Below are 27156 nucleotides of genomic sequence, written 5' to 3' on the forward strand. Positions count from 1 at the left end.
GATATTCGTACTGTATTGTCATACCCGTTCAATATCCACTTACACCTTCTGTCCTCTGCCAGGATTTTTGTATAGTAGGACTAAAATCATAAAAGATGGTGCTGTCAACTTTTTGTTGTGTTTTTTTTTTTTTTTTCTTGTGAAGAGGTTGCAGAAAGATCTCTGCCTTCCACAGAAGGTCTTGTGTATGTCATAGAATGCTGAGTTAGGTGCCTGTCTGTGGAGGTGAAGGAACCCACATCCCTGTGTTACTCAGTCCTGGACCAAAAGGATGATTGTTCTTTCCAGAGGCTTCTGATTCTGAGCTGAACAGTCTGCAGCTGTAAGTCATGCCAAGTATCTCATAGTTCTGGGTTTTCTAAACCTGTTGGTGCTGTTTTCATTGCATTACAGAACTAAATGGATAATTGGCCATGGTTAACTATGCTACCCCGTGTTACAGGTACATGCAGAACTGCGGGATGGCACAAGCAAACTGATGGCTGTGAATTTAATACTACTACAACTTCCAAAAATAACAATAAGAATTCCTGTGTTTGGATGAAGGGGAAAAGATGCCACTGACAGGGTGGCATTGAGTGGAAGAGTGTCTTATGTAGTCGGTTCTTGGGACCTGGAAAGAAAGACAATGTGGAAAGGCAGCATGGTGTTGACCATAGATCTTTGGCAGTTGTTCAATCCGTATTCTTGGTCAACATCCAGTTGAGGAAACTTCATCCATATTACAGGACTGTGAGAAAATCCTGCTATTGCTAGAATGCTGCCAGGGCCTGGCAGAGCTGATGGATCCTGAAGAGCAGGAATGTGTTTGTTTCAACGTAAGAAAGAAATTTTTTTACTGTAAGAACATCCATTCACTGGAACTGCCTTCCCAGGGATGTGGTAGAGCTCCCATTGCTGTAGGTTTCAAGACGTGATGGAACAGGGTGCTAGGCAATCTCATCTAGGCTCCCTTTCCCACCGAAGGTGGGACCAGGTGATCTTTCCAGGTCTCTTCCAGCCTGGGCTGTTGTGTGATTCCATGTTGAAGCAACAGCCCATAGAAGGTTGAACTGCCACAAAATAGTGGTAAGAGCTGCCATCTGTCATTATTTTTATTGAAAATAGAATTAGCATATCTCCTTTTGGAAAAAAACATGCCATCAGGACTTAAAACAGTGTTTTCACTCTCCTCTAGAAATCTGCGGTCCCTAACAGAAACAAAGGCTACAGAGTTCAATTTAGTAATTATTTTGTCTGCTTAAGCTTCCTTTGTAATGTCGATGTTTCTGTGGATCTCTGGCAAATACAGGGCTGTTCTGTAACAGCTCTGAGCAAGGGACCTCAGCAGCAAAATGAAGCTTTGTATATTAGGTTTTTCTTTATGGGCTGTTTGACCTAATGAAGAGTTGTGGGGGGAGAGGGGTTTAAAAAAAAAAAAGAAAAAAAAGGAGGAGTAACAATTTATTGTTTAAGCAACCTCCCCTACCCTCCCCCCAAAAGAAAGATCTGCAGAAATAACAGGGTGGTTGTTTACTTTTGCTTTTCAGCCAGAAATGACATAACTGTTTTGCCAACTTTAGACATAAAATTACAAAGACCCTAACTATCTTTTTAAGGGTGAGAGGGGTGGGGGAAACCACCCTCCCTCAGGACATGTTTCATTTGTTAGATAAACATGAAGATGGGGAGGGTGTTTGGAAGGAATCTAAAGAAACTGACGTGCCATGCTAAATTTAAGGTGATGGCAAATGTTAAGTACGAGGCCTGTGTTTAGGCTGACTTCTTGTTTTTAAAATCTGGAGGCTTTTTGTATAATACTTCGCTATGAAAACTGTTTGGCTACTGGATCCTGCTGCTATCGCATCTGGAGGAAACCAGTCTGCAGCCAGTGAAGATGATTTTTTGGTTGCTTGTACCTATGGGCAAGTGAGAGAGTAGGGAGGTTGTGTGGTGGCCACACGAGGTATCGAGAGGCCAGGGAAGTTGAGTGGTGGCAGCTCAGCACCTGGCTATGCTTCTGTTTAGCTTTTGTGTATTTTGTATGCGTTGTTAAAATATGTTGGGGTTTTGCCTCCTGTATAAGTGAAGCGATTTTTTGAGTATAGAGAGTTGGTAAAATGTCCAAGCCTGCAGTGTGATGAAAAGTTTTAGGTAAAACATTTGCCCTGGCTAAGCCCAGAGGTACATTGGTCCTGCTTCAGAAGAATGTGCAGAAACGTAAGTAGATATGTCTGCTTTGATTGTTGGTCCAGTTGCTTGAACAGCAAGGGCTGACTTCTGTCCTGTTTCTGGACCCCTGGCTAACTGGGATTGAAACGTGATACTGGAGGTTTGTGTGCGCGCTTGGTTAGTCTTCTGTCCCACGCTCCCTACGTTCAACTGGAGCTCGATGTTAGAGTCTTTCATTGAGGCTTCTCGCACCAAGTGCACTATTTCCGCTGGTCTTTGAGGGAGCTGGAGAAAACACACTTCTCGTCTTCATCCTTCCTGGCCCTCTACTGTTACAGATACAGTTACAAGGTAATGTCACCAGAGCTCTGAGCACTGGGAAATAACCATGGGACACCAAGGGTGAAACACTATCCACATTGAAATCATTGAGAAAATTCCTGCTGTCTGCAGGGGGTCGTCCCAGGTTTCATTCAAGCTGTTCTTTTTACTGGATAAAGAGTAGTCACCCAGGATTGGTTCTGCTGGTATTGTTTAGAGGCTGGAATTAGCGTGCTTTCCGAACAATAGTGTGTTTTACTTGTCCAAGTTTAAGACTAGGGTAAATCATCGTTTATAAAATGGATCATTATAGTGACTAGAAGGTTAGTTACTCTAAAGGTCACACAACACAAAGCATTAGACTCACAAAGGTTGTAAATTGGACTGGTTAAGCAAAGTATGTTTATATAATAGTGCTACAGATAGAGGCTAGTGCATATGAGAGTGGTGTTATCTGGGTCATAACATCTCCTTCAGCTTCCAGCAGATTCTGTGGCATGGTAAAAACACAAATCAGAGACGATTGATCAGAGCAGCTTCAATGAGGTGGGAAGAACAGATTTAATACGTGTGTGTGTGTGTGTATATATATATATATGTAAACTGGTACTAATAGCAACTTTCGAAGATAACTGTGTGTTTGACAATACAGCAGATTAAGTTGCAGTTTGCAGACTGGGACAGCTGCACTAATTCTTTCTGTGCTGCTGCAGAGCTGTACATCCATGCTGCTATTCAGGAGCTAAAATAGCTCACTTTTACTCTTTCCCCAATGCCCTCATTTATGCTTATCCAGAAATAAATTATTAAATATATTCCCCTAATTTAAGAATTGTTTGCCTTGATGTTTGATCATTTCCTGTTGGTGAAGCTACCCTGGGACATGGTGGAGCGTGGGCCAGGCACAGCCTGTCACTAGTACTTTTACATTTGTTTTTTTCTAGGGGTAATGAGGATGATGATTGTCTTGGTGTACTCCAACAGGAAGGGGTATTGGATCTTAAAGTAGCTGGGATCAGTGCTTTGGGGTACTGTTGAGGATAGTGGAGAAAAATTGCTTTGGAAAAGGTGATTTAAACAGCAGCTACCTCAGATGTAATATACAGCTAGTTCTGCCTTTCTGTATAGTGGTAGGCAACAGCAGGAGGTGGCTTGTCCCGAATTTCCTGTGCTGCCAGTTTAGAGGAACCTGTTAGATTTTTGGGGAGGTTTGTGGTTCTTCTGAGTTTCCTTGTGTTTATTTCTAACAGTTGGATATGCTGCATAGATGATGCATTGCTTGCTTTTTTTTTTAGGGATGTCTATGCTGCTTCTTTCGCTTTCTGACTCTACATCACTCGCTCGCCGTCTTTTTTGAGTCAGCCTTTGCCCAGGCCATACCTGCTAAGTCCTTTGAGGATCCTGACCACTCTGCCCTCTTTCATTTACCTTTCCTTCTCCCTGTTCCTTTTTCACCTTACATTCTTCCTGCCTCTATCCCTCGTTACACCAGATATTGGCCACTTTGTCTAGCTTATACAGCAATACCTCGACATGGATGTTTTCTACTAAACCTTTTAAAGATAACTTGTAGCGGAGATGGGGGAAAGAATAAAAGGTTCTTACAGGCATGGCAGTCTGTGAAGGGAGGTCCCACAACCAACCTGGCTGGCCCAATTCAGCAGCTTGTGGATGTGCTTGGCACGTTGCAGCGAGGTCTTGCAAGCTGCAGTGTAGCAGCTGGGAGCAGGCAGCGGAGACCGACAGGAACCTCCTCAGCCAGTTTTGTTGCAGAAGGAGCTTATCATGGAATTCTTCCGCCAGGAAGAAGTGCATCCCCTCCAAACTGAAGTCTTAGCTTAACTTGCATGAGTGGATGTCTCTGCTGGAGGGAATTCTGCTGTTGAGAGAATTGCAACATAGTTACATACAGTTTTGCAGTTACAGCTTTTCTCAATTAGAATGGAAAGTAAGAAAATTTTGAGGTTTTTTCTTTTTTTTTGCTTAGGTTGCTACAGCACATGGTTCATCAGTGATACACTAGATGTAAGAAATGAGATTAAAAAATTTGGAAATAGTTCAGGATGTATATAACTCCCACTTGGGGCAGGTATCCCTCTGTACTACTTTCCCTATGATATATTGTTTAATCTGAGAGCTTTAGGTTGGTTAGAATTGCATACAGAAGGAACAGTGCAAAAAAGAATCCAGTCACAGACTAACCTCAGGGGGTTGCTGATTGATAGAATAAGCATTTGTTTAACAGTGATATTGATTATATAGATTGTCTAGATAATGTCAGACAGAAGTTCAGGCATGACCTTTTCCGTTTCGTGTGGTGGGCTATAGCCTGTTGTCTCTCAAGGCAGAGATTTATTAAGAGAATATGTGGGATAATACTATAACTAGTTGCATTCGCACAGGGGTGAGAGGCAAGAGTTGTGTGGAGTATTGTTCTGCAGCTGGGAGAGGAGAGAAAAGGATTGGGAGCTCCTTAAGGTGACTTAAAGGCTGGAAAAAAATGTTGTTGTCAGATTATATATTGACATTTGGACTGCATTTTCTTTTGGCCACTTTGTAGAGTTGAAAATGCTCTTCTCTTTTATATATGTCAGTTATGCATGGGGTAATGTCACAGTTTAATCTCTACAGATAAATAAGAAAGGATTATTTTTTCTTTTCTTTCACTGGAGTCTGATGAAATGTTAGAAGTGACATGTAAAAGATTTGCATCTAGAAAGTTCAGGGTCTGAGAAGATCCTAGATAATTCTCTGAAGTAAAATCTTTGCTGTCCTTTCTGTTGTGGTGTCAGGACTAGGTGGAGCAGCAGCAGCACTGTGCTCTTGGAGTCGACTGAGTCTGTAAAATAAAAAGTGTTCTGATACCTGGGATTCCTTGAATGTGGTTGTGACTAGTGCCAAGTCATTTTTCAGCTGATTCCCAAGTCTCTTTTTGGCAGGTTGCTATTTGCCATTGCCTTCAAATAGCCCCATTCCAGGAAACTGCGCTCGATCTCCTATTTCAGCAGCACCAGGGGGGTGAATGGTTCCCTTTGCAGCTGAGTGTGTGTTCATACATTTAGTGTGATCATGGAGAAGAATTATTATGTCGCTTTGTATTTAATGCATTTACCCTAAACCAGATCTCTCAAAATTACCTTTTTTTTCTTTGTTTGTTCCTTTGCAGGTGTTACAAGTAGCACCGAATGCTCCTGTGGACGTAATCATTTCACATGTGCTGTCAGTGCTTTTGGTGAATGCACGTGCATCCCTGCCCAATGGCAATGTGATGGTGACAATGACTGTGGGGACCACAGTGACGAAGATGGCTGCAGTAAGGAAACCATTTTTGACTTGTGTTTGTGGAAATCGAATGCCTTAACTTTCTCCCTGCAGGTGCTTCTTTATAGGCACCTAGTTTTCGTGTGACGAGTGTTTAAGACTGTAGATAACATACTTTTGGCTGACTTCAGTACTCGGTCTAACAGAGCCAGCGTCCACTGACGTAAAGCACAGTGAATGCCCAGCTCTGCCTTTTGTGGTTGGTTTCAGGTAGCTGTTGGATGTGAATGTTTTAGATGGAGAGGAGGGACGGATGGAAGTACCTCTCTTTTCCCACCCTTGCAAAAGTGCTCTGTGAACTAAATTATATGGTTTTGCTGTAAATATTAATGGAAAATAAATAAGCGGCGTGAGGAAGTGTATTGAGGGTGTCTGCCCTCTTAAGTAGCGTTCTAGTTTCTGTCTTGGCTGCCCTTACCTTTCCTGGAGGGAAAGGTAAACACTGTAATAAAATTCAATGCTCTTCGGATCTGCTGAGAGAAGTTACCTTGCAGCTGCTCTGTATGCACAGTGTCAGCATTCGTGTAGCTCAGCCCAGCCAGGTGAGAACTGAGAAGTGTCACTGTTGGTGGGTTTGGCGTGACAGAGATGAATAGAGAAAACCTCTCTCCCTGGAGCCACAAGTAAGTTGCTTTCTTACCTCATCTCTCTGGATTCTACAGACCATGGTAGAATTGAAGGGTAGAAAAAAAGGCCCAATTTCCTGCAACTCCTTTCCTGAAAGTTTCCCTAGAGCTGAAGAAGTAAGGCTGCTGTCAATGAACGTGACTGAGGGATTTGTCTTCCTCTGTTGGACGTTTCCCTAGCCTTCCCTGGATTCCACTGCTGACTGCTGTAAGGAAAGGAGCTTTCCTCACCTTTCAGATACTGTTTTGGAGAATCTCTTCTTCCTTAAGTGTGGGAGATCTCAACCCAGCTTTGTGAAAATTTCTTCTCACTTAATGTTTCTTAGAATTTTGCAAATAGTGAGCAACGTGGAAGGCTTGGCTGAAAAATGGGGGTTTGAAAAATAGGTTACCTGCAAACTGAGGTGATTAGTCTTTGGTTTAAAGATGATTAGTGAAAGGGTTACTGGGCAAGGAAGTGACCTTAACTGGAGAAATCAAAGAAAGTGGAAGGAAAACCTGTGTGATTACATCAAACAAAGAAAAGAATTTGGGAACTTGCCATACTTAAGAAAGAGGAGATGAGGAGCTGGGAACTGAAAAGATAATATTAAAAGTCTGAAAAGAGTAGGAGAGAGGAGGCTGGACTCAACGGCACAGGCTGAAAAGGGGAAGCTGAGCAGGAATAAGGGGCTTGGGGAGGTAAGGCATATCCAATAACTAAACTGGTTTTGCTGGCTTCTTAGTGAGCACAGGTGGTGTTGTGTTTTGTTTGGGTTTTTTTAAGTTTTTTTGGAGTAGGGTGGGGGAGAGGAATTGGGGGGCTGGTTTATTGTGTGGTTTTTTGGTGTGTTAGTTGGGTTTGTGGGGGGTGGGGAGTGGTGTTTATAAGGGGAAGTCATGCTTCACAAATCCATTGGAACGCTGCGAGGGAGCGAGAGAGTCAGTAATGATTTAGACAGGAGATACTTGTCAATAAGGTCTACTTTGCGCTTCAACAAAATCCAGCACCAAAGGTTTTTAAGTGAGGCAGCTGTGGTAGGATTGGGGGCAGGAGGGGTAAGGCCTTCCACAGGTTCTGGCAGGAGATGGTTCAGAGCTAACGAGTTGCTTGTTCATACAACATATACTTCAGCTGTGGATCTCCTTGCCACAAAACATCGATTCTGAAATTTCAAACGTTCTCAGATAGCAATCAGAAAAGGTTATGGATCTAAAATCCTCTGAGGGCTGTTAAAGGTGAGTATGCCACCTCTTGTTTGGGAAGCCTTTGTATTACAAAAAGAGGCAGATTTTGTCTTCTGAGGAAGAACGTTTCCTTGCATGCTATGTTTTTACACCCTTTCTCTAGGCATCTGCATCTTGGCACCCTGTCTATCTCCATGGCCTGGGCAAGAGGAACCTTTTGGTCTTGCACAGTATTGCTGTCGTTATGGCATACCCCTAATACTTGAAGGAAATCTGGTCTATACAGATTTGAATGGAAGCTGTGCAAACTAGGAAGTAGTAGTGAACTGCAATCAATCTGCTGGTGCTGTCAGGCACTGGAGTTTGGGAAGTGTATGAAGTAGAGGCAGACAGCCAAGTGAGACAGAGAATGTAGGGACTGGGGTTGACTTCTGCCTTCTTTAATTAACAGTTTCTAACAAGGCAAAGGGAGGGAGAAGACTGAAGCAAAGGGAGCTGTCTAGAAAACAGCATGTGTAAGATGGGAATGTCTGAACATCTTATTCAGAAAACAACTTGTCTCTGCAGTTTGGTGGGAGAAGTAAACCAGCATGTGCAGAGCAGGATTTCACAAGACAGGAGGGGAGATGAAGAGCTGCATTTATACAGAGCAGAAAAGTGATGCAAGGGGAAGGACTAGTATATGAGCTGCATTTTTAAATATTTCATTGTAATGGTATAAATACAAAGAGGGAACCGTTTTCAGCTGACAGCCAGAAGTACTCTTAAGTGCAATTCAGTGGAAAGAAGAAAGCAAAAATAAAAGTTAAGCAACGGAGCTAAGGACTCTATAGAAATGGTAAGTGCATGGCTTCACGGATATGCAAGGTTGCAGTGGAGGAGCCCTAGGAACACTTACTCCTTTGAGCCTGCTGGATCTTGTCCTGAGTATCTGCTCATTGCGAGTCCAGGTATGTGATGATATTGTCAGCTTCTAAGAACTAGATCAGCTCTGCAGTGTAGGATCATGGTAGTTGTCTGTGCTATGTCCTGTCTTGCTTAGATGTTACTGCACTGAAAACTTTTTGCTAGAGCAGATCACTTGCCGAATCCCTCTCTTTTATTTGTCGTACCGGAGCCTTGTGAAGGTGTACTCATTTGTGGCGTTAACCTTCCGTTTGATCTGTTTGCTGGCTGTGCCAAGCATAAAGAAAGCAGCAGGAGTGTGAGAGCAGGGGTGGGGTGTGAGCCCCTTGGAACAGCAGCTACAGCTTTAAATCAGTTTAAGCTTCTTGCAAATCAGCACTGATGCTTGCACATATTACATGAGATTTTCTTCCCTTCCCCGGCCATCTGTCTGTGACATGCATACAGAATTCTGGCTGGAGTGAAATTTTGGACAACTTCTCTGTTGTCCAAACTTCTCTGTTTGAACTTGATTTATTTTTTATTTCTTTTTAATACAAATTAAAATAAATTAATATTAAAATAAAGGTGAACTTCTTAATGCAAATACTGAGCTGTAGGTTTGAGTTGTCCTGATGAAGTCATCCTACAAGCCACAGATGTATTAAAGTTCTAGTTAAAAAACTAGTGAGATTCCTCAAAAACAGTGGGGCTAGTCTTCATGCTGGGTTGAGCCCAGTGGTTTGTTCTGACTCACAAACTTAAGTCTGTGCAGCCACGTATATGGACTCTTCTGAGATGCTAGAGCTGTTGGGATTCTTTTTCAGCTGAAATGGAAGTATAGCTCTGAGTTTTAAAGACCGGAATTATAATATTATCAAGTAGATGTTTCTGATCAGAAGTACGGACAGAAACAATTGCAAGGAATCCCACGTTTACACTGGTCTGCTGCAAGCTAGTTTTACAGAGTTACAGGATTTTCTTTTTTCTCCTGTGAATGTCCGAACTTTCCAGAGAAATAAAGCTGCAACCATGCTTGTTTCAAGGTCTGCTTTTCCTTCAGTCTGTCAGCTCATCTGTATGCTGTAAGCTGATATGATGACAAGAATGAGTTCCTGGGAGAGTTCTGTCTACTTCCTTGGGAAAGGGAGAGGACGGGAAGACATTGGACTGCTGGACTCCTAATTAAGCAAGAGTGAGACATGGGATAGGAGAAAAGGTGAAAATTACATTAGCAAGTCAAGATTCAATCTTGCATCTGCGTCCATATAGCACTGCATATGCTTGAGTAGTTGATTGGAGTTTACTAAGTTCTCTATTAATTTTTTCTAGTCTTGAACTGGTAATGTATCATTTCAGTCGAAGAATAACAGATAGCTTGAAACACACTGTGTTTGAAAAAAAAAGGCAAGATACTTGGCAGTGAGTGAGAGGAGCTGAAGCTAAGAAAAAAAAGAGCAGACACAGGGAATACTTCTTCCATTTGAGAGAGATTTTCAGTTTTGAGAGAAATTTTTAAAATGTGGTGTGTTTTGGTTTTGTTTCTCCCCCCCCTTTTTTTTAATGTTCTGTTGTGAACTATAAAACAAATTCCCACTTTCTGATTGAGTTGCACTATGTTTTTTTATCAGCTGTTGCTCTTTCTGCACACCCCAGACATTTTCCACCTGGATTGGTATCCTTGGAATGTCTGTCTCCAGGTATTTTCCCATCGTTTTCTGGAGAGCCCTGCCTCTGCTCACCTGGCTGTGACAGGAACAGTTTTTCTTGCAGATCTGAAGCCCTGCCGTGATGGGAGCCAATTATTCCGTGACATGTTTGCTTCCTGCTCTGGATCATGTTTACAAGCCAGAGTTCTGTAGTAATAATAGTAATAAGCAACCTCCCAGCTGTCACGCCAGCTTCGTAGACGTTTCTCTGGTATCAGCTCTCTGGCTCGGTGACAGTGTCTGGCTTGGAAGCCCTTGCTACACATGCACAGAGTAGCTCAGCTGCCTTCCTGCCCTCTGCCAACAGAGGCTGCTTTGGACTGTCCCTAACGCAAGCCGCGTGCGAGCGGAGGAATGGTTTTCATTCTGCCCTCCCGCGTGTCCTTTGAAGTCCAGCGTGGTGTGAATGAGCCTTACTTCCCGTGGCAGGGGTGAAAGGACAACTGAGTAAACTTGGCCTGAGGGTTGAGAAATTGTTCTCTTTCTCCTAAGATATGCCAAATCCCCCTGTAACCATCCCCCAGTACAGCCGCCTTGCTCTGAATTTTGGATCTGTAGCATACGTAATCAGCTTGGAAATGTGTAGCTCCTTGGGACGCAGGCTTGCTTGCTTAGCTCTGTGCACGGTGGTACAATACTTTTTCATTTAAAGGGACTGAAGAATTTACTCCTTTTACCTTAAAGCTTAATGGAAGTGGTCCATTGTTCCCATCTCATTGGGAAATGTAGGCAGTTCTTGTTGAGCTACAACTTATTCAGGCCCCAGAGGGTCTCTTCCTTACCAGGAACAGGGCTATCACTGTAGCCTGCTTATCAGTCCCACAGAAGAATTTTTGAGGTCATGTGAGGATAAAAATCTCACAGGTATTTTACTAGAATTAATGGAAACTTTACAAGAATGATCTTCCCTCTTCCTCCCTTCCTATCTGACTTTCACTTAATCACCAGTCACGAGCTCAGATGCAAGAGCTCAGGTGAAGCCTCACTTCTAATCTTCAAGTTTTACTAATTAGGAACTCATGTCAAGAGTTCAAGTTTCTCTTGAAAAGACACCAGTTCCGTATCTGCAACCACACTTTGTCATTTTATTGGGCTTGGAGTTATGCGTGTTTCCTTTAAAAGGCATCAGAATTAATGCAGTGCCCCTCGGGCACAGCGCTTGTGATCAAAGGGCTGTGAAAGATTGGGTGCTGATAGTCTTGTTTTAATTTTTTTCTTTATTTAATTATTTTTTTTCTTTTAACCAGCAACGTCCTTAAATACTGTCCAGCAAGTGGGATTGGAAACATTTTATGTTATCCTGGAGCTAGACTTTCCAAAATGTAGTTACTAAAATCCCGTGTCTCCTATTTCTTCTGGGGAGTGGACTATCGTCCTTTATTCTTGTTTCTGGACTTACTGCCCACTGTGCTGCAGATCTTGGCGAACAGATCTATGTTTGTGTGTGTATGTGCTCACAGAAGAATGTTCCAAGAAGAAAATTAACTCTGTCCCAGCTGAAACCAGGACACACGTACATGAGTGTGGACATACTTGGAGGTCAGGCTGCAGTTGTCTCTTAACATACGTAGCATGAACATTTTTTTTTCTTTTAGTTTGTATTTACTTTTAAAAATTAATTTCGCATTCTTCAGATGACTGAGAGTTTATCTAATTAAACAAGCAGTATTGTTCAAATCACTGTGCTCCAGAGCTTTGAACACCAGCTGCTTGCTGTCCTTGGGTACAAAGCAACCTGCTCACCACAGGCAGCAGGGATGAAGCGTTCAAAGGACAGTGGGACGTGATTCAGTCTGCGTTTCACCTTATAAACTTCCCTTTTCCCCCCGCCCTCCCCCTTCCCCTTCTGCTCGGCCATAAAAGAATGCCCTGTGTAATAGGAGTTGGGAGAGGGGGAGGAATAGCAGGCTTACGATAGACCTAGCTTTGCTGAAACCTTGGATGATGTCCAGTGTGACCAAGCAGGGGGATGAGCTCAGGGAAATGGTTGGAAGTTCAAAGGCCTTTTTGTGTTGCTCACTGTCAGTTGACAGATGTGCTCTCTTGGGCTGTCGCTGCCCAGCCTTGCTCTTCCCACCGCTCCCCTTCCTCGAGCCCGCTCCCCATCCTGCCTCTCGGCCCTGCCTGGCGAAGCAGGTCGGTCTCTGGGCGTTTGTCTGTCTTCATCCTGGGACTTGCCTTTGCTCATCTCTTTTAGGAAAATACTGTTTCTTTGCATGGCTATGGAGCGCTCAAGCTGGAATTGAGCAGGGAAGAGGGGATGAGGCTTAACTGTGTTTACTGTTGCATTTCGTAATCCTGCTATGAGTAGTGGGGAAAGCATGTTGGTGCGATCTGTGATGACTTTCTCATCAGTGGAATCGGTGCCTATGGAGGAGTTGCAGCTTTCTCGGGAGGTAATCAATGCCCTTCAATTTACAGGTGGGGGGAGTGCAGCTAAAGAGACACAATTGTCCCATGGTCACGCCAGCTTCAATATCAAGCTGGGAGGAGAATATGGGGGTTCCGTTTCCAGTCTTCTCGATGCAGATCTGGCTTGTCAAGAGAGGTCTTGCCCCACCTCTGGCAGTGAAGAGTTCCTGCTGTTTCATTTGTGTTGCCATGTACTCTTCTGACCGTGGAAGTATGGCGTTTAAAATGAGTTACATGACATAAAGCAATACACTTACCAAATTGTATAGCTGCTCCGCGCCGTCAGGACAAAATATAGCGGAGGTTGTTTGAATGTCCTAAGTGTGACCTCTTAATGTTTGAATTTCCTCTTAACTTCAAATTTCTAAATACTTTGGATATATTTACAACGGTACTAAACATTAACCGTGGGCTAGTGGTATGCCCTCAGCTTTAACTCCATAGAAATAAAAGTCATCAAAATACGAAGTAATAAATGACCAACAGAAAGGCTGAATGATAACAACCCTAGAGCAAAGGGCTGTGCAGTGGAACTGGAGCCCGATGTGTTTAGAATGAATAGAAGGAAACACAGGAATGCTTCTGCATAGGCAGTTCGCTTTTTAATGGGGAGGAGGGATTGTGGATTGGGAAGGCGGAGCAGGGGAGGGGGGTGCTTAGGAAGAGACTGCCCTGGTGGGAGAGCTGCTCCCAGAATCTCTTGCATTTTCCTTTGAAGCATCTGTTTCTGACCATTATTAGATTCAGGTTACAAGCTTACGTGGATCCCTGCCCTGATCCCATTGGCAGTTCCTCTGGTCTGTGAGACATCAGCCTTCATTCATTAGGTTTTTTTGGTCTTAAGTGGGTTTGTGTTTTTTCTTCATACTTTAAAGGGGAGCTCCTGTAGAAGGGGATTTATTTCCCCCCTGGTGTTGTCTGAGCTGGCACACACTTGCTGTCTGCTGGGGTGGGAATTAGGTTCTCCTTTGTATGTGGCAGTTTGTGTTTCACCCTCTTCCCCCTGCTCCCCTGTGCTCAAAGCTCAATTTTTATATTTAGCAAGGAGTATGAAATTGGCTGAATTGCTCCCTGTAGGGGTGGAATTTCATGTTGTGTCGCTACCTCATGAAGGGATGCAGCAGTTCAGTGGGATAATGGTATCGGCTCTGAACCAGCGCTAATGGCCTAACCCTCTGGGAGCCTGAAGAATTCTCCCCTGGAGAGTCAGCATGCAAATTCCCTTCCAGGTGGCTCCTGTGCAGTCCTTTGGTGATTAGTCACGCTGGGACCCGGGAGAGCAGAGAGAAAAGCATATGCTGGGGGGATGGTCTTAGTCCTGAAACTGCAGCTGAGGCCAGGGAAGGTTTGCTCAGCGTGCGACATATGGAAGTTGCGCTTGGGGGTGAGAGGGCCGATCTGTGGGACTGACCCTTCTGAATCCAAAAATCCATCTTGGTTTTGTTTGGAAGCAAAGTTTGGAGTGTTTTCTCCTTTTGCGTGACCTGGGGAAGAAAGGGAAGCTCCCTGTCTGTTTTGATGCAGCAGGACAAGGGTGCTCGGGGAAAGCACGTTGTCCAGAAACAGGTCAGCCATTGGAAGACCAGGGTGCTGTCAAACCCGTGGGGTAAAAATGCAGATGTGTGTGCTTCCTCCCACCTTTGTACCTCTCTGGGGCCTCGAAGCAGTTGGATCTGACCTGGAGGTGTATCTGCATGGGGCATCCTGGACATGACAGGAAGAACCTTTTCCCAAGGGCAGTGCCAGATTGTGTATTTTGTCACATAGTGCAGGGTTCAGTGTGGAGAGCAGTGATGCCCTCTCAGATACGCAGATGCCTACACCTGCCATGCTGCAGGAACAGCTGAGACGGTGATCCAAATTTGTGGTTAGATAAAGATACGTTAGAGCAAGCCTGAATTTAACTGCCCTAGTTATTCTTAGGGTGGGAGGCGTTTAGGATGGGCCCTGGGTGAGAAATGTTGGAGGACTTGCTGTGGAGAGCAGTGAATGATTCTGTACGGTATCCTCCATACTGCCTTCACAGGGTGTTGGCAGCGGTCTGGGGCTGGGGGGAAATGGAGGGTTGAGGAAGGTGGAAAAGCTGAAAATGTGACTATTTGTTTTCTTTATTAAATCCTCCTTGTGTGCGTGGCTGCTGTCTTCACCTTCTTCTTTTACCCGCCTCCCTCCCCTTGCGCTCCCACCTCCAGGATCGTGTTGGCAGGGAAGAAGTAGCAGCATAGCAGAGGAGGGCTGGCCCACCTGGTGACAGATGGGAGATGCTGTCAGCAAGCTGGGCTGGGATGAAAGGGTTTCAGGCACTAGCCGCTCCAGCCCTCGCCCCTTCGCATCGCTGAGCGAACCTTGTTCTTTGGAGAACACACCTGTCGGGAACAGTCTTGTGCAGCCCCTTCCCTACCACAGCTGGCAGCAGTTAAAAGCATGAACCTCCCAGGATTGAGTGTTCCTCTCATCTGTGGGGGGAAGGACAGGGCTGGTGCTCCCCCTTGAATTCCAGCTTTGTTGCTCCAGGCCTCTTCAAACACTGTGGATTTGTGGTTCCACTCCATTGCCAGCAGACTCCTGTGTAGGCAAGCATCATCCCATGTCTGCTCCCTTCCTCCGTCCCTTCTGGAGACCTCTAGCAGGGTTTGTACTCTGTTGCCCACACCTGAGACACAGCAAATTATCCCCAGCAGTGGAGTCCTGCTGCTAAGCTGCTCCTTGCAGGTTTGTTAGAAAAAATGCTAGCAGAGTCCCCATGTTGGAACGCACACTGTAGCATGTACCTTACAAAATCCTGTTCCCAAAAGCATTGCTTCTGATGGTTTTCACTCTGAAGAACTTGCTGCGTGATAGAAACAGGATGGACTGCACTGGGAGGCATGCAGGAAAGATGTTGATAATGTAATTTTGCTTGCTATAAAACAAGTGTCGTTATGGGAGGACAGCAGGCTTATGGATGCAAGAGAAAAAAGGAGCCCAGTGGGGGAATTGTGGCGGCTACTTTATTGTGGAAAGGTCAGTACTTCTCTGGGGAGAGGAGAGAATGCCAAGCTACAGACCTACCCTGGCCCCCCATCTGAGGAACAGCTCTTCCTCATCCGTTGAAATTTTATGTCTTTTGTTTCGAAGAGGTGTAGCTCTCCTCCCTCAGGAGGGAGAGAGCTTTGCTTTCAGGAAGGAAGCTGGCTGCAGCTCCATGAGGTGTTTCTTTGCTGTTGCAGTGCTGCCCACTTGCTCCCCCTTGGACTTCCACTGTGACAACGGGAAGTGTATCCGCCGGTCCTGGGTCTGCGATGGAGACAACGACTGTGAGGATGATTCCGATGAACAGGACTGCCGTAAGTCACCGCTCTGAGGGGAGAGGGTGGGTGCAGTGCCTGCCTGCCTGCCATGGCTGGGGAAAGTTGATTCTTTTTATTACAGGAATGTAAGAGTTTATCCACTGAATCAGACCTTTGGCTTGTACTAAGTTATACCCCTGCCTCTGATAGAGATGTTTACCTGATGTCCGTCAGCCCTGCCGCCTTGGCACCTGGCTTGCTGTTCAGCTGCGGGTACTGGGGGAGGGGGTGCTTCTCCATCCAGCTGGAGAACCGTTTATGCCCTGCAGCCTTGCTAGTTAATGTCCCATGAAGCACTTCCCTGAGCTCTGAGCTCTTGGTGTGTCCCCTGTTCATGGAAACACCTAACCCCTGCCAAATCCTCCTGCCCTGCCTGTCTGGCTGGCTTCCTGTGGCCTCAGGTTCCACTGTCTGATTTTTCTGCTGTGCCGGGCTGTCCCCAGCATCCTCTCCCTTCAAACAGAGCTCCCTGAGGAGAGGGACCTGCTGTAGGGATGCTGCCCACACGGACACCGGTTACCCTGAAAGCTGACTTGACTGGCTGCCGTGTGAGGTGTCGTCTTCAAAAGAGCTGCCACGGCAGGCTGCTAGCTGTGAGCGATGCCTTGTGCTTCTACGGATTATTAAAATGGAGGGGAATTTTGCCTGAGACATCGGAGTTCAGCCCTCTGCTTTCCCCTTTGTTGAGGACAAACATTGCTTGTGGTTGGCTTTGGTTAGCAAAAGGTGTTCAGGGATCCACCTCTCCTCCGCAGCCAGCTGTCAGGTCCGTACTTGGCAGCACGTGCCAGAGAACCGGCGTGTTATGTAGCACTGGAGCTTCAGCTTCTCTGAAACTGCCCTGGTCGCTAGGGCTGGCATCGGGCTGCACTTAGGAGCAGAGCAGTTCTGCTGCCTGGTTAAGATGGTTGCAGCTGCTTAATAAGCATCACGCTACAGCCCTTGAATTCTACAGAAGCTGTGTGCATGGTGCTCCAGAGTGGCTTGGGTGAAGGAATCACATCGCAAGAAATGCAAAAATAAAGCTCTCAGCTGTGAAGTATTCAGTATCCAGTATTTGCATGGACATGAATTCACTTTTTGGTCAGTATGCCTCTGATCTTTGCCTGCCCTTTTGGGTAGGGGGCTTGGAAGCCAGGTTCAGGGGTTTGACATCCTATGTGATGCTCTGGATCACAGGACTAAGCTCAGTTTTATAGTCTATTCAAATATTTTCATAGAAGAAAAGGTATATAGGTCTGGGTCTGTTTGGTCTTCTGTTTTTCAGAAGAAGCTGGAATGCCCTTGTATCTAAGACAACAGTGAAGAAGGGTGTGATCAAAAGTTTTGGAGACTAAGGAAAGGAGGAAGGCAAGATTCTGTGAAGAAGAGACTCCTAGGGGGTTGTTCAGACTAGCACGTAACCAGAGGAGGGTTTCTGTTGGATTGAGGTCCTCGGGTGTCAATTTTGCAGTCCCTTTCCTTTCCCCACTGCTCTGCAGACAAGCTTCTCTAGAAGACTGGCAAAGAGGGTGGAATGAGGCTGCAAATATTGAGGTGTCCAGAAGAGGAAATTTACATTTTCTCTCCCTCTTTTCAGTGAACAATTTCCTTTCCTTTGAAGATAGCTTTGGCATTGTGAAAAGAAGGTGGAGATATAATTCTACCAGGAATTATTTGTTAGATAATGATAGGGGCTATTAATTCCTTTTTAAAAAAGCCTGGACTGCCTTTTTTGTGTGCAGGGATCTCTTGAGCGTGGCTTGGGGCTGTGCTAGAATACCAGCACATGGTGGTATTCTCTCTGTCTCTCTGTTCCAGGTACTTCCAACCTGTGTTCTCAAATTATGGAGCCTGCTGTACTATAGACTTGTGGGTGGAGTGGAAGAGAGACACTCAAGAAATCTCACAGTGGCCCTGCACACAATACGATATTCTGTGCTACCCCTCCACCCCACCCCACCCCCCCCCTCCTAATATCATATCGTTAAGGGAAGGGAAATCAGCTCTCCCAACACCCTGGTGTCCTTGGAAGATGTTGCTCAATTTGTAACACGTCACAGATTTGGTGTTCTGCGCGGTGAATCTTCTTGCCTCGCCTTCACCTTAATCTCCGTTGTGTCCCTACAGCTCCACGGGAATGCGAGGAAGATGAGTTCTCGTGTCAGAATGGATACTGCATCCGCAGCCTGTGGCACTGTGATGGTGACAACGACTGCGGTGACAACAGTGATGAGCAGTGCGGTGAGTAGCGTGGCCCTACAAATACTGCCCTGCCAGTGCTTTACAAGGGGTTGTGCAGACTCCAACCTGTGCAGTTCTAGGATCCTCTGAGCATGGCGAGGGCTCACAGCTGGCTTGTCTGGGCTGGGCTTGCGGGATATTCCATTCCCAGGGCTGGCTGCTTGGGATCTCAGGCTGTGTGGCTTACCTGCCAGGCAAAAATCACTTGAGGTGTGTTATTCCTTGGCATGCCATTGTGAAGTCCTGCGGATTCATATTGAATCCAGCACTCTGTCAGTTAAATGAACAGCGGTGGTTTTGCTCAGGCATTGCATGACATGGGAATGTATGGTTTAATGAGCAGCCTTGGTTGTGGGTGCCCTAGGAGCTTCAGGAGCATGGTCTGGTGGTTTCCTGGGTACTCTGAGAAAAGCCAAGGCTTTGTTTGCGTTGCTGTCTTTGCAGATATGAGAAAGTGTTCGGAGAAGGAGTTCCGTTGCAGCGATGGTAGCTGCATAGCTGAGCACTGGTTCTGTGATGGTGACACAGACTGCAAGGATGGCTCGGATGAAGAGAATTGCCGTAAGTGCTCTCCTTGCTTTGTAACCACAGGAAATAGCCTTTTGGACCTGCTCCTGTCTTAGGGTTTGGCATGTTTTCTGCAGCAGAGATCAAAAACAAGTTAGTCCTGACTGTACTGGCAGCTATGCCGCCTTCTGTTGCCTACCCCAGAGGGCACAAGAGAACGGTCTATCTCTTGCATTACCTCACAGGCATACTTTGTCTGTGCCTGGCTGTTTCTCTGCGTGACCTTGAGTCAGAGCAGGAGGCTTATGCTTTACCGAATACAAAACTAGGAGTTGGAGGGCAGGGTGGAAGGGGAGAAAACTGTCCCCTTCTTTTTTGTCTTGTCTGATTCCTTCCTGAAATTTTGGAGGGGTGGTGGTGGTTCTGCCCATTGACAGCATCCTCGGGGACCGCATGTTCCCAGCTGGCACACTGCAGGGCTGCCTGGCTGCCCAGCCTCTCTTCACTGGGATGCTTTGTGCAGGGTGTTGTCCGAAAAGTGACCGACAGGGAAGGGGGGGCCATGAGAGCCCACAACAGTTGCTTTCTCCTCTACCTTCACAGGCTTGTAGCAAGTGGGACAGGCCTCTATTAATGTCCCTTCCTAACCCCCACGGCCTCTCCACTGTGTCTGTGAGTGCTGTTCCCGTCTGTGGAAGTTGCAGCGGTCCCTTCCCCCACCCTGCTTTCAAAGGCATTTTGCAGAATTTGTTCTAGATAGCAGGAAACTTCAAAAAGCTCTGGGAGGGGGATCAGGGCCGCTAGCTCCTGAAGGGCAGGGGGACTGGATGCATGGGGGAGTTGTCTTTTATCTCTCCAGATAATGAGAGTTGGCAGGGAGCCAGGGGCTGCAAACATTTCTAAGCCAGGGAAGGGCTCTAAAAGGAAGCCAGCCTCTCTCCCTCTCCTTTTCCCTCTCTCCCTTTCTCGCTTCCTTGCCACTTCCCCGCCGGCCATGAACAGGCCCTCGGCAAGGGAGGGGAGATGTTTCAACTTTGCCTTTTACGGGAGCGGAGGGGCACCCAGAAGTGGTGCCCCTGCTTCTCTGAGCTGGAGTGCTGCTCCATCCTGACCCACACTGGTCTCTGTAGGGCGTTTTAAGTAACTCACAAAGCAGCTCGGTTTTGCTACCTCCCTTTCTCCTATCTTCCTCCATGTGGTTGTCATCTTCTCCTTATCTCTAATCCTACTTGTCATTCATCTAGGGCAAGGTGGGCCTACATTGTTCTTTTTTATGTGGTTTTTTTTCTTGTGTGTGCGTGTGTTTCTTTTGGAGGTACGTGTGTTACAACTGAACCACGCTACGTGAGAATTTAAGTCACTGACTTTGTTTTCTCCTCAAGGAGACCCAAGCACTCCTGTCAGGCTCCTTTGAGGCACATGGTAACACACATTTTGATATCCAGCCACTAGATACTGAACTAAAGCTCATACTGCACACCTGCAGGCTGTGCCTGCTACTTCAGGTTGGAGAGGCAGACTGTCAGTCTTTCTTTTCCCTTTTGTTTAATGGATTTATTTCCAGAGCTTCTCAGTTGTAAGATTCATATGCCTGAAACATGCAGTTCATTCTCTGAAGAGTATGAGAAGAGGCATCAGATTCTGCTGTGTGGGACTCAAAACATTTTTTTTTTATCCCTTCCCACACAATGTACTGTTGAACAGAGAACAGTGGGTAAATCCTTGACTATAAAAGTTTTGTGGGCTTTGGCCAGGGTCATCTGCCTGGCAGTGCTCCTTACTGATAAGGCACGATTTGTTTTGGCGGCAGCTTAAGAGGAAAGGGAAGGGAAAATCCTCGAAGGTCAAGTATAGACCTGGACACCTTGCTGGTTGCTTGCTTCTTTTGGTCTTCAGGTGCTTATTTATGTTAAAATGTTAAAGGAATCATTTTACACTTTAATCTTGCATTCTGACATGCCTCACCCCTTAATATAGAGCTACCTCAAAGGGTATCTTGATTTTTCCACCTGTTTTTGTATCTACATTTTCCAGGTCTAATAATCAATTTATACACTTTCTGGAGGGCACTAAGACATAGTGTCTCAAGTATAAGATGAAAGATGATGCTCTTGGATTCTTTTTGTTGCTTTCTCATCAACCCTTTCTTCTTCCTAGCCGTTTCCTTCTCCAGAACTTAATGTCTATTGAAAAGTTAGTGTTTATAGACTAACATCCTATGTAAATATTTTTTTTTCTGGATTCTTTTAGTGGATTGTCTGCATGACTGTCTTTATATATGGGTTTAACCTGCCCCTCAGTGAAGCGCAAACAGCATTTAGGTTCCTCTCAGTAACTTCAAAGTCCTGCAAAGATGGGCAGCAATGGCTAATTCCTTTCCATTAAATACTTGGATACTTGCTAGTCTGTCACTAAACTGAGAAGACTGCATCTAAACTGGATTGTGCCCCATCACCTCAGGCTTTTTTGTTTTTTCTTTGATTCCCTTGTTAGCATCAGATGTTCCAGCTGCCACCTGCAGCTTGGAGGAGTTCCAGTGTGCATATGGACGCTGCATCTTGGACATCTACCACTGCGATGGTGACGATGACTGTGGGGACTGGTCTGATGAATCTGACTGCTGTAAGTTAGTACAGGGCGATATGCTGGCTCAAGCATCTGAATTGCAAACCTAAATGGACTTTGCATTGGCTGGAGAAGGGTTGCAGTGTAGACAGCAATCGAATTGTTCACACATAAGGTGGCTCTTTTTTGTGGTTTGTTTTTTTTTTTTTTTTTTTTTTTTTTTTTTTTTTTTTTTTTTTTGTTATTGTTGTTTTGTTTACCTCTGGGAAGTGAGAGTAGTGATGGGAATAGTGTAGTCAGCACACTTCCGTGTACAGAAATTACAGCAGTTTCCAGGAGGAATCTATTCAGGACCAAGTTCCACAACAGTGGAGCGTAAGGGTGGTGCTGAGGGGCTTTGGGGATGTTAACATTGGTCTGAGTTTGCTTTTTATATTCTTTACCACCTCTGCAGCATCTCACCAGCCTTGTCGCTCTGGAGAGTTCATGTGCAACAGTGGCTTGTGCATTAACGCTGGCTGGAGGTGTGATGGAGACTTTGACTGTGATGACCAGTCAGATGAGAGGAACTGCAGTGAGTGCTGGGAACTGGTGGGAAGCATTCCGTTTCTGTGGATGCAGATGAGTGTTTGGGGATGTTGGCTTTGGAATTGGGTCTCTTCTGATCCTTCTTGCTCATCTAATGTTCTTTTTTTGGTCCCTTAGCTACATCTATGTGCACAGCTGACCAGTTCCGCTGTAAATCAGGGCGCTGTGTCCGTCTGTCCTGGCGTTGTGATGGGGAAGATGACTGCTCTGACAACAGCGACGAGGAGAACTGTGAGAACACAGGTTTGGCCTGCTGCCTTGCTGCTTAGAGCTAATGTTTCCATCCTGGAGGTAATAGGTGGTGGAGTCTCTTTTGGATTGCCTCACTGAGTTCGTCCTAGAGTCAGCCTAGATCTTCTGTCCTTCCTAAAGAATGGGATCTATAGGCAATCTTGTATGCTTGTAAACAGGTGCAGGCCTATGTGCTTAAACTAACTTCAGTGACTGGGTTTTCTGGTCAAATATCAGATCCCTGTGTCTTCCTGTCCCGTCCCTACACTATGAATTACCACAGACCTCTGAGACGATTCCATTCGGACTTGGAAACGTTAAGTGTGTGCAGAATTGCTACCTTTGTCCAATGGGCTGTGTCTAACTCATGCCTTCTAGATAGTTCTGGATAGCTTTCATGTTGTCTTGTGAAATTGCCAAGCGATTCTAGCAGGCAGTGCTAATCAAAAAGAGCATTTTGTGGAAGTGAAGGATAAAGCCTGTTTTAGAGGTTAAGGGTGTCAGCTTTCCTCTTAAATACTTGCTCAGGAGTCTCTCTTTCTAGTAATCATTTTGCATAAAGCCATTCCTTTGTGTACTGGTGGTTATGGAGAGGGGGAAGGTTTCAACAGACCCCAGTGTTATGGTGGGATTCAGGGAATGTCTAGAGTCTTCTATTTTCTTTAAATCCTTCAGGGTGTCTGTAGACCTTGTTGAGGGATAGTCTGTACTGGTCTGTGAATTCATCCCAGTGAGCGGAGGCCAGCTGTGTGTACTGACCCTTCTGGATCAGTGTGTTTTAAACAGTGGGTTTAGGGGTGACAAAAGGGGTTTGTGAAACTTGTTTGAGCCTGTTGAGGAGGGGAGAGTGGGTGTTTTACAAGGACAGCTGAGCTCAGAGGACCTGGGGAGGGACGCTCTGTAGCTATTTGAGAGCAGCTGCTCTAGACTGGTCAGCTGTCATGAGTACCAGCGTGCAGGAGGTGGTGGCCATTCTGGAAAAAGCAATTGTGACTTAAAGACAAGCTGGTAACCTTGTTCCCTCAGCCTGATACAAAGGTATGTAGAGGTATTGAAAGAAGAGTTGCCACCCAGAAGCCAAGTCAATTTTCCAGAGCCACTGAAATTCAACCTCTCCACCTGAAACCAAACGCCAAGGTGGTCGAGTACAGCTGTTGTTACTGTAAGGTTAGTCGCACAGTTTTGCGTTAGGTCTGTGGTGATAGCAGGTAAAATTTAACTTGGGGCTTCTAAATGGAACATGTGCTGGCTCATCTAAGTGAAATAGTGTGCTATCTCAGTGTCTGTAGCAACAGTTAAAATCCTGTGTCACCTCTTGGATTTAGAGCAGAATTATATTTTTATTGGCCATAGAGAGAAGATTCCTAGAATACTAGGAGATCAGCTGATGCAAGGTTCTTTATGTTCAGTATGACAAATGCAGTCCAAGTTTCAATATCCTTCATATAAAGCATTCCTGTGCTCTGAAAAGTGAATCTGCATGTGGTTTGGTTTTTTTGTTCCCAGTCTGTGCATCTGTTAGTTCTTATTTGTACTTGTTAATCTTACAACTACCCGTTTCCATGCTGCTTACAGGCAGTCTGTCAATCTAATGGTTTCTTTGCTGATAACTGTGTTATCCTGTTGTCGTCTTAGAATTATCAGAGGGTGATGATTTGAAAACCACTAACCAAGTCAGCCTAAGAGTACAAAAAATAAGAGGCAAGAGGACAGTGCAGTTATTGCTAAAGAAACAATCAGATTGGCAAAGTCCCTACAAACAGTATTACTTTACTTACAAGATTTCTGTAGAGTCTCCCTGCCAACAGCAGAAGTTGAAGCGTGTAGCTCATGTGTGAAATCCTGTTGCCTGGGCTCAGATTTCAAGGGTGCATGTAAATCTTGTTCCAAGTCCATCACACTGCAGTTAGGGCTGGACAAGACGCTCATTCCTAGGCAGGTTTAGGATCCACAGCCATGCTGGGGTGACATCAGATGATTAAAGTGAGGAACTGACTCCTCTCTTGCACATGCTGAGTAGGGTTGTGGAATCTGGAACCAAAGGGAACTAAGCCAGGACCTTCCAGTCATTCTGAGAGAAACTAAATAGCTGAACTTCCCAGTAAAGCAACGTTGGACTTGGTCTGGAGGAGAATTCACAGGCCTCCAAATCAGCTTAAAGATATGTGGAGCAGTAAGGAGTGCAAGATGAGCTGAATTCAAGGAAAGAGGAAGTAACAGATTTGTGCTTGTATGTAAAGTTTGTAAGAAGCCTTAGAAAATGTTCTGCGTCCTTTTCTTCACCGTGACTGTTGTTCCGTCAGTAAGCTCCGGTGTGCTTACTTTCCCCTTCGTCTGTTGCAGGTACCCCTCAGTGTGCCCCAGACCAGTTCCTGTGTGGGAATGGGCGTTGTATTGGCCAGAGGAAGCTGTGCAATGGAGCAAACGACTGTGGAGACGGCAGCGATGAGAGCCCACATCAAAACTGCCGTAAGTCCTCTGAGTTCAGTCTTAAACATGAATGGAGGCTCTGTGATGCGTGTGAGTCCATCTGGTGTTGCTGGAGGATGTGTGTAAGGAAGCAAGCCTGGGTTGTGATAACGCGAGAGCTGAAGACTGAGGAAAAAGGCCTTTTGCCAATTACATACTGCAGACAAGGAAGAACGAGATGATGATGATGATCTCGGGTATCAAAGTTCATCTGCAGAGACCGTGAATCCTAAAAGCACCTTAGTCTCAGCATCTTTGTCCCCTTTATTGTGGCCTGCAGGGCAGGGTTCTGGCTGTGAAGAGGCAGTTCCCGGCATAGCCTTTGTGTCCTCCCGCTCTTGCTCAGCCTGTTCTGAAGGGCCACGGCTGCCAGACAGCTGAGGGCACAAGCAGCTGCCTTGTGGTTTCAGCTCAGTTAACTTCACGTGTTCCTCTTGCAGGTCCACGAACGGGGGAGGAGAACTGCAACGTCAACAACGGTGGCTGTGCTCAGAAGTGCCAGATGGTGCGAGGGATGGTGCAGTGCACCTGCCACACAGGTTACAGGCTCCTGGAAGATGGCCGATCGTGCCAAGGTGGGTTTCTGGAGCAGTAGCCTCCTCCCTGCTGCTTTGACATGCTTGAAGTTGATGGTTATGATAGGGTGCAAATCAGAGCATGAAAGCAGAAGCAAGCCATCGGTGAAGTTGCTTGGCTTGTTGATGATCTAACGGTACCCTTCTTCCTTCGTAACACACAGATGTGAACGAATGTGCTGAGGAAGGTTACTGCAGCCAAGGCTGTACCAACAGTGAAGGAGGCTTCCAGTGCTGGTGTGAGCAAGGCTACGAGCTGCGTCCTGACAAGCGTAGCTGCAAGGCTCTAGGTAAAGAGGAGTTCAGCCTTATTCTGGTGTGTGTGTGTTGGTCCAGTTCTCCTCATTTTGTCTCTAATGCTTCATTGGCAGCGTTACGCTGTTCACCAAGCTGGCAGGTGAGGAAAAGGAAGTACCTGGATTTGTACTGGACATGCCCAGGTTGTTGGTGAATGCCTGTGAAAATTTGGTGTGGTTTTGACAATGGAGAGATACTTCATTGTTTCCCTTCCCTGCCAGCAGAACAGCCTTTGCCTTCTTTTCCTAGTTCCTTTCTGGTGACCCAGACCCTGGGACAAGAATGGCCTCCTGCCTCTGTTGAGGCAGCCTCTAAACCTTTCCAGTCAGTGAGGCTCTATCACACCTGCTTCTGTTTTGACCCTTGATGCTGGTCACCAGTCCTGAATGCTGAGTGGCTGCTATGTGGGCATCTGCTGTTTTTTAAGGGCATCTGTGCATTTGTTTAACTTTATTCCTCAGTTACTATAATGTAGGAGCTGAGGAATTAGAAATGCCATTTAAAGAATTAAGACTTCATTAGGAATTCCCCTAATGAAATACATGAAGGATGTGGATATTGGTGTTTCTGGTGGGGTTGTTTGGTTGGTTGGTTTGGGTTTGATTTTTTTCTTTGCAGTGGAAGTACTTGCTGAGTTTATAGCTGGCTGAGGCATGTTTTAACTGTGTCTTGTCTGTGGTAGAAGATGTGGTACAGCATGTGTGTTTGTATGGCTGGGAGGTGGGTATAGGAAAAGGAAACTGCAGTCCGGCTGCCAAGTGGCTGCCTCGTGGTGTGGTTTCAGAGGGTGAGGAGAGGTGGCCTTAGGTGGGACCTGGAATGATCACTTCTTGCTGAGCGAATGTTTGCCGTAAGGTTTAAAACTGCTCATCCATGAGTTAGGACTGCATGTTGAGGATGTGAAAACAGCTCTCGGAAGTGTTTTGCACCTGGGAGTTGATTTCTGCAAAACTATGTTCAGGGACTTGTGCAGAGGGAATGGTAGGCAGGACTGTGAGAGTACTCTAATGCTGTCTTCCCGTGTATTCTCAGGGCCAGAGCCGGTGCTGCTCTTTGCGAATCGCATTGATATCCGACAAGTGTTGCCTCATCGCTCGGAGTACACGCTGCTCCTGAACAACCTGGAAAATGCCATTGCCCTTGACTTCCACCACAGCAAGGAGCTGGTGTTTTGGTCTGATGTCACTCTTGATCGCATCATGAGGGCTAATCTGAATGGTAGCAATGTGGAAGAGGTGGTTTCCACGGGGCTGGAGAGCCCAGGTGCGTCGCCACAAAAAAGCCAGAAGCCTGGGTACTGGCCATGGTTTGAGAATAGGGGTGGGTGAGTGAAGAAAAGCGGGTACCCAGCGTTCGAAATAGTGTGCGTCTCCCTGAGCGAGGGGATGGGGTTGGGTGTGAGATCAGTGTCCTGCTGAAGTTAATCTTGGCTGGCGGGGGAAGAGACAGGAGGACTGAACTGGGCCTCTTCTGAGGCTGAGAGGGAAAGGGAACTACTTTTTCTGAGCAGACCCTGCTCTTCATTTCATTCTGTACTTAATTCTCCCCTGGAGATAGGTGGACTTGCCGTTGACTGGATCCATGACAAATTATACTGGACAGACTCTGGGACATCTAGAATTGAAGTAGCAAACTTGGATGGCACTCACAGGAAAGTGCTTTTGTGGCAGAACCTGGAGAAGCCCCGAGCAATTGCCCTACATCCTATGGAGGGGTGAGTGAAAACAGGACCTCACTGAGCTCTCTGTGCAGGTGCTTCCAGGTGAACATTGGAAAGCTC

At 45.9% G+C, this 27156-nt stretch overlaps 1 protein-coding gene across 3 annotated transcripts in view; it reads left to right on the forward strand.

Annotated features, from left to right (window-relative positions):
- Positions 1-27156, forward strand: part of LRP4 (LDL receptor related protein 4) — an 83465-nt gene that overhangs the window by 35404 nt on the left and 20905 nt on the right. For all 3 annotated transcript variants that reach the window (XM_040601563.1, XM_040601564.1, XM_040601565.1), the window contains exons 2-13: positions 5639-5785; positions 15802-15918; positions 18031-18144; positions 18589-18705; positions 21145-21273; positions 21671-21790; positions 21922-22047; positions 24379-24504; positions 24945-25079; positions 25244-25369; positions 26409-26639; positions 26934-27090. In XM_040601563.1, coding sequence (XP_040457497.1) covers positions 5639-5785; positions 15802-15918; positions 18031-18144; positions 18589-18705; positions 21145-21273; positions 21671-21790; positions 21922-22047; positions 24379-24504; positions 24945-25079; positions 25244-25369; positions 26409-26639; positions 26934-27090 — 1645 coding nt within the window. The remainder of the gene's footprint in view (positions 1-5638; positions 5786-15801; positions 15919-18030; positions 18145-18588; positions 18706-21144; positions 21274-21670; positions 21791-21921; positions 22048-24378; positions 24505-24944; positions 25080-25243; positions 25370-26408; positions 26640-26933; positions 27091-27156) is intronic.

Source organism: Falco naumanni, chromosome 7, assembly GCF_017639655.2.
Source record: "Falco naumanni isolate bFalNau1 chromosome 7, bFalNau1.pat, whole genome shotgun sequence".
NCBI lineage: Eukaryota > Metazoa > Chordata > Aves > Falconiformes > Falconidae > Falco > Falco naumanni.